The sequence below is a fragment of the Microtus ochrogaster genome, linkage group LG2 (assembly GCF_000317375.1).
Source record: "Microtus ochrogaster isolate Prairie Vole_2 linkage group LG2, MicOch1.0, whole genome shotgun sequence".
Lineage (NCBI taxonomy): Eukaryota > Metazoa > Chordata > Mammalia > Rodentia > Cricetidae > Microtus > Microtus ochrogaster.
The window spans coordinates 47,731,109-47,737,629 of NC_022028.1; the positions used below are offsets into that span (position 1 = coordinate 47,731,109).

Here is a 6,521-nt window from a genome sequence, read left to right on the forward strand (position 1 = left end):
CTCATCCATCCCCTAACACACTCATCCATCCACTAACACACTCATCCATCCACTAACACACTCATCCATCCACTAACACACTCATCCATCCACTAATACACTCATCCACCCACTAACACACTCATCCATCCACTAACACACTCATCCATCCACTAACCTACTCATTCACCCACCCACCCATTTATCTATCCACAAACATATCCATCCCTCCCTCCCTCCCTCCTTCCCTCTGTCCGTCCGTCTGACCATCTGTCCATCCATCTACTCACCCATGTCCCAGCCCAACCATCTACTTGCTCATTCATCGACCCACTCACGCATCCATCCATTCATTTATTTACTTATCCATCTTCCTGTTCATCCAAGATTTATCATCTATCTATCCATCTGTGGACAAATATTGCATATAATATGTATGTGTGCACATAAAAGCGTCCCCGTGTCTATAGTTTAACAACACAAACTGTACAAAACCTGACCCACCACATGTTTTTAAATCTTAATTCAGGAAGTTCTTTTTCTGTGACTTTGCAAAGATTTTCTCATTTAAAGCTCATGAGCATTCTAGATTGGTCCATATGTGCATCCCCTGTTTGGTGTGATTCAAAATAACACACATTTGCCTCACAGCATGTTTGTTGGGGATCTGTGACAACAGAACCTGGTTAGGCAGAGCTGTACCAAAGCACTCCCTCATTGGGCAGATCCCCTTCCCATTCATGTGGCCACTGAGACATTTAAAACCGAGCGCCTCAGTTTCTCTTTGTGGAGCTTCATCTTTAGGCAGTCCTGTCTATGGACAGGTTGTGAGGTGTGGCTTCTTCTATGCATGGAAAGCTCCCCCAAGACACCAGCTCCTTTACTGCAGCCGCCACATGCTAGCCCTGGCTATGGGCATGGCCCACCACATGACAAGGCAGAGAACACCCTGCACATGAACACAGGGGTAGGGACAGGCAACCCCCAGCCACAATCTGTCACTGTGACTTGGACGGCATCACTTTTGGTTTTGTACACACTCCGTGCTGACCCTCAGAGACTTTCTGCACTGAGAACTGATTCTGGAAACATCCACAGAGTTTCTGCAAGTAGGACCCTCTTGTTGTGCTTCCTAAGCTCAGCCCCTCAGACAAATGAGTCTCCAGGGGGAGCCCATGGCTATTTCTGGTAATGTCCAGGGAGTGGAATGTGGGGAGTTTCCTACACAGCCACTTAGCCTCTTAGCAAATATGTGTTCTGGACATCTCGGTGTGGTGCCACACAGATGGGAAAGACCAGCAGTTTTGTTTATACTGGGGATGTTTACCAGGTGAGTGGCAGCTCACAGCTAAACAAGGAACAGTGTTAATGAGACTGCGGGGTCACCAAACAAGGAAGGCTAGGGCCACGAAGGCAAATAAAAGCTGAGGGCTCAGCACCTCTCTCTCACACACACACTCACTCACTCACTCACTCACTCACTCACTCACACCTCACCCTCCTCCAGCCAACCCCACCATGGCCACCTCCACCATGTCTGTCTGCTCTGATGCTTGCACCAACTCCTCCTGGCAGGTGGATGACTGCCCAGAGAGCTGCTGTGAGCCTAGCTGCTGTGCCCCCAGCTGCTGCCAGCCCAGCTGCTGCCAACCTAGCTGCTGCCAGTTCAGCTGCTGTGCCCCAGCATCTTGTATTACCCTTGTCTGCACCCCAGTGAGCTGTGGGTCCAGCCCCTGCTGCCAATCTGTCTGTGCTAGCTCCTGTGAACCCTCATGCTGCCAGCAGTCTAGCTGCCAGCCCTCATGCTGCCAATCTTTCTGTTGTATGCCTGTCTGCTGCAAGCCTGTCTGCTGTACACCCATCTGTTCTGGCTCCTCATGCTGCCAGCAGTCTAGCTGCCAGCCAGCTTGCGGCACCTGCTCTCCTTGCCAGCCATCCTGTTGCATGACCCTGTGCTGCAAGCCCATCTGCTGCACACCCATCTGCTCTGGATCCTCCTCATGCTGCCAGCAGTCTAGCTGCCAGCCCTCATACTGCCAGTCATCCTGCTGTGTGCCTGTCTGCTGCAAGCCTGTCTGCTGCAAGCCCTGCTCCAGCGTGTCTCTGCTCTGCCGCCCTGTGTGCAGACCTGCCTGCTGTGTGCCCAGCTCCTCCTGCTGTGCCTTGTCTTGCCAGCCCAGCTGCTGCAAGCCCTGCTCCAACATGTCCCTGATCTGCAGCCCTGCCTGCTCCAGCCAGGCCTGCTGTGGCCTCTCCTCAGGCCAGAAGTCCAGCTGCTGCTAATCTGTCCCCCCACGGAGAGCATTTCCTGTGTCTTCAGTGAGTGCCAAGGAACCAGAGCTCACAGAAGAATACTGCATGTTCTATGCACCAGGGCAGATCATGGCAGTGGCCTCCTCTCTCTGCCTCTGCCCTTTCTGGGCCAACCAATCTCTCCTCATTATGACTGCCCCTTTTCTGAATATGCTGGGCCTTCTGAGCAATAAAAACCCTAACTGAACTTGTTATAACTGAACTCCCATAGCCCTCTTTGGCGTCACATGGTTCCTCCTTGGCATCCTCTATCTGCTGTGCTTTAGAGCCTCTCTGTGCTAGTTCAGGGGACAGTTCCCCCTGTCCACCTTGCTATGTAATGGCTCCTCCTCTGTATGGTGCCAATCAAACCTGAACAGGTACTTCCATGCCCCATGCTACCCAGGGCAGCTTAGGTACCTCCTCCCCGAGAGTTTGCCAAGTGCTACCCCAGCTGGCCTGTGGTCCTGCCACTGTCCCCTGTTCAGTGGTGCCAGTGTATGCTGGCATCTGGAATCAGGTCTGGGCCATTAGCCTTGTGAGCAGACATGTCCCTACTTCTAGACGTCACTTGGCTCTAAATGCAGAGACCTCCAGTGTGTTGTAGGACACAGGCTGATTGGAGAGTAAACACACTGGGGTGGAGCACACTGATAACACACTGCAATGGAGCATACGGGCCAGGCACACTGAAAAGTCTGCTATGGCTTTACTTATCTACAATCTTGTTTCGGATGAGGATGCGTTGGCATGCCGGGATGGTCCTGACTCTACGCCAGTGACCATCCAGTGAACTCAGCTTGCAGAGGGTGAGAGTGGGAAGCAATGTCCCATGTTGAAGTTCTAGCTCTGGGATAGGCAGAGATGTCTTGGCAGTAGGTGTCCATGTGCCTGTCAACCAGCCACAAGCTCAGTGTGTGGCTCCCAGCTTGGGACCAGATTAAAAACAGCTCCTAAACCTGGCTTCGCTGTCCCTGAGGAGAGAACACCACCCTAGTCTAAGTGGTAATATGTTTGTTGAAGGCCACACAAGTGGAAAGAAATTGCTATGGACATGGGGGGACACTGTCCCACCCTAGCAGGCCACCTCCTCAGGCAGCCATTGCCCGAGGTCCAAGAATGTGGAGACTGGCTCTCATGGAATGAAACTTTCTCTTCAGTGCTTCATTCAGTGAGGCTACTCTCTAGAGTCCCAGACGGTCAGCGGCAGCAGAGGGGACAGTGCCTGGTGTGGCTGTGGTCCCCAGAGGCCTGCGTTCTGCCTGCTCTGGGAGACAGCAGTCTGTAGCGGTAGCATGGAGAGAGATCTGCCATCTAGGGTCTTGGCAAGCTTGTGGCAGAATGGTAGTGGTTTCGTCTCTTTCCTTCCACACAGGAGGTTAGAGGCCTCCCCCACTTCATGCTCTTCTCCTGACCACAGGCTAGCCCATTATGGACTGACACCTCCAAAACCATGAACCCAAAGAGACCAGTGATCCACAGGAAGGGAACGCTGAGTCAGCCCACATCGTCTGTGTACAGCTGACTCCCAGTGCAGGTGACTTTCTCGAGCTGGAAAGGTGATACCAGAGCTCAGGGGGCTCTAGCTGGATGGGCATGGTGGGTGAAGTGCAGGGGAGTAGGGGCTTGATGCACTGTGGAGTGCTCCATGTCCTGCAGCTGGGCAGTAGTACATGGGCACTGTCAATGAGAGCAGCTGCCCAGGCTTACCACCGGCTGTAGACATTTGTCAGAGCAGAGGGCCTATCCCAGGACCGAAAGCGTTAGCTCTACCCGGAGGAGCAGCTCGTCCTAGTCTAGGTGTTGACCTTGCCCTCAAGCACAAGCTCTGTGGGTCAACCCCCACCAGAATGTCACCAACAGGGACCCATGAGAAGATAGAGCTGGCTCACAGGAGTGTGTCCCCAGGAAGGAGACAACACCCTTCAGTGGGGCGAGGGGGAGCCCATGAAACAGAGCCATATGCTCAGACCATGGTGGGAAATAATCTGGAGAAGAGGCCAGCACAGTTCAGGATGGAAGCGGTGGATGGGAAGAAGTCCAGGACGGCAGAACCAGTGAGATTAGTGGAGAGTAAAATCATGGCATTAGTGATGTGTGAGGACCAGACCAAAAGCCAGGCTGTGGTGAGGGGAGCCTGAAACAAAACAGACACCAAGAGCTGAAAACCTGAAGAGCAGCAATAAAAACTCGAAATGATCAAAGAACCTGCAAATGAAGTTCTCCAAAGAAAGGGATGTCGAGAAGCGTCTAAAGGGGTCCACAGAGCCAGAGTTGCAGGCAAGGGCAGAGTGGGAGTCTGGGCACAGTACTGAGCAGCCTGACACATAGGAAACCATAGTATGAGGGGAAAGGCTGGGCCTGGGAGTGGAACAAAGAGAAAGTGCCAACCAGTTTTCCAAATTTGAAATCACATCGATGAGAACACAGGAAACTTAAAGCACTTCCAGACACCCACCTGTCAACTGACATCTAAGAAGCGTTCCGTCCGACCACAGTGGGAAGCTTTGTTTAAGCTATGTGAACACACACCAAAATAAGCCACCTTCTCAGCCCTGTGAGCCATGGCACATCACAAGGACTGAAATCCAGACTATGTCCAGACCTCAGCAGAGCGAGGAGTCGCCTGTGCTCTGGAAGACTGCGAGCATGTGGAAATTAGAGAGAGTGTGTAAAAGTAGCCCACGGACCAAAGATACAAATCACCATGGGAATTAGGGTGTATTTTCAACAAAACGAAAATGAAATCAAGCTAACACAACACCTAGGGAGCAGTGTTCTGTGATTCTTCTTGGTAAACAAGGGAGGCCCGGAGTCTGTGCTTTGACTCAGACCTAGAGATGGGGCACAAGCGAAGCTCCAAATAACTAGTTACGTGCAGGCTGTGAGCAGTGGGAATAGGCAGCTCAGGAGGAAACAGCCAAGACCAGGCTCTTGCATTTGGGGACGGCAAAATGGACATTTCTAGTTGGTTTTACTGGTCAAGAAAGAGGAAGAAGTAAATGACCCATATTAGGAATGAAAAGGGTCATCACCCCAGAGTCAGCGGACGTTAAAGGGACACTCCAGAAGGCAATGGCCTCACACAGACACACCCAGCAGTGTAAAGGAAACAACCCAGGATTGGAAAGCGAGAGTGTGAAATTAACACGAGAAAAACAAAAGGTCAGAGCAGCCCTGGAGCAGACAAAGGGATTAAAGTCTTAACTAAAAACACATGACAAAGCAAACTCTGATTCTAAGACGCCTCCCAATCAGATTCTCTTCCTTTCTGGGAGAAATGGCACCAATCTCACTGTGCATGAGAACAAGAGAGGATGACACGTACACAGCTCACTTCATTATTTCTAGATAATTGCAGCCAAGTGTAGGAGCTCGTGGGGTATGGTGGTGCATTGCCTTCTCACCCAGGTGCAGCACGAATAATAAAAACCCAGAGACAGGTGTTGGGATTCAGCCTGAAGACCAGGAAAGCAAAGCAGCCATCCACTGGCTCTTAACCTCGACCTCAGACTGAAATGACGACCCTTCTCCACAAATCCTCAGAATGAGACTATCCGAGAGCTGTCTCCTCCCGTCTTAGATTCCTCTCTAGTGCTGGGATTAAAGGTGTGCACCACTACCGCCCAGGTGTCTATGGCAAACTAGTGAGCCACTGGGATTAAAGGTATGTGCCACCACTGCCTGATCTGTATGGTATATAGTATGTTCATTAACCCAAAGGCACAATGTCAAATGTCTGATCCTCTCTAAGCGATCTGTGGGTTTAATGAAACCTCAGTCAAGATCCTGTCAGATTTGATGGGCTGGTTTTAAAACCTCTGGGGTTCATAGGTGACCCAGCGTGGCCAACCAAACCTGAAAAAGACAGTATCAAAGAACTTCCATTCTTTGACACCAAGTCTACTGAGCTGTTGTTGTGTGAGGCATAACAGGAAACCGCATACTGGCTGGAATCCAGCAGTATCCCTCCGGTGTGTGCTCAGCAGGGTGCTGGTTGAAGAGACCCAGTGGACAAAGGGAAGTATCCACAAGGAGTTGTAACAATTCGGGACATCAAAAACTGACTCAAAATGTTACAAAACGAAACATGAGGCCCGGCGATGGTGGCGCAGGCCTTTAATCCCAGCACTTGGGAGGCAGAGGCAGGCGGATCTCTGTGAGTTCGAGACCAACCTGGTCTACAAGAGCTAATTCCAGGACAGGCTCCAAAGCCACAGAGAAACCCTGTCTCGAAAAACCAAAAAAAA

General features: G+C 51.3%; 2 protein-coding genes across 2 annotated transcripts in view; both read left to right on the forward strand.

The window, feature by feature from the left end:
• Tspear (thrombospondin type laminin G domain and EAR repeats) overlaps nucleotides 1-6,521 on the forward strand; it is a 155,505-nt gene that overhangs the window by 78,884 nt on the left and 70,100 nt on the right. The window lies entirely within an intron of this gene.
• Nucleotides 1,498-2,262, forward strand: LOC101998248 (keratin-associated protein 10-11-like). The gene is made up of 2 exons (XM_026785597.1): nucleotides 1,498-1,594; nucleotides 1,664-2,262. The coding sequence occupies exons 1-2, from the start codon at nucleotides 1,498-1,500 to the stop codon at nucleotides 2,260-2,262; spliced, it is 696 nt and encodes a 231-aa protein (XP_026641398.1).

Excerpts from the sequence above, each read along its gene's own strand:
- LOC101998248 (XM_026785597.1), top strand. The coding sequence starts at position 1,498 with ATGGCCACCTCCACCATGTCTGTCTGCTCTGATGCTTGCACCAACTCC. Across the intron at positions 1,595-1,663 it reads CTGCTGTGAGCCTAGCTGCT|CATCTTGTATTACCCTTGTC; the intron begins GTGCCCCCAGCT and ends GCTGTGCCCCAG.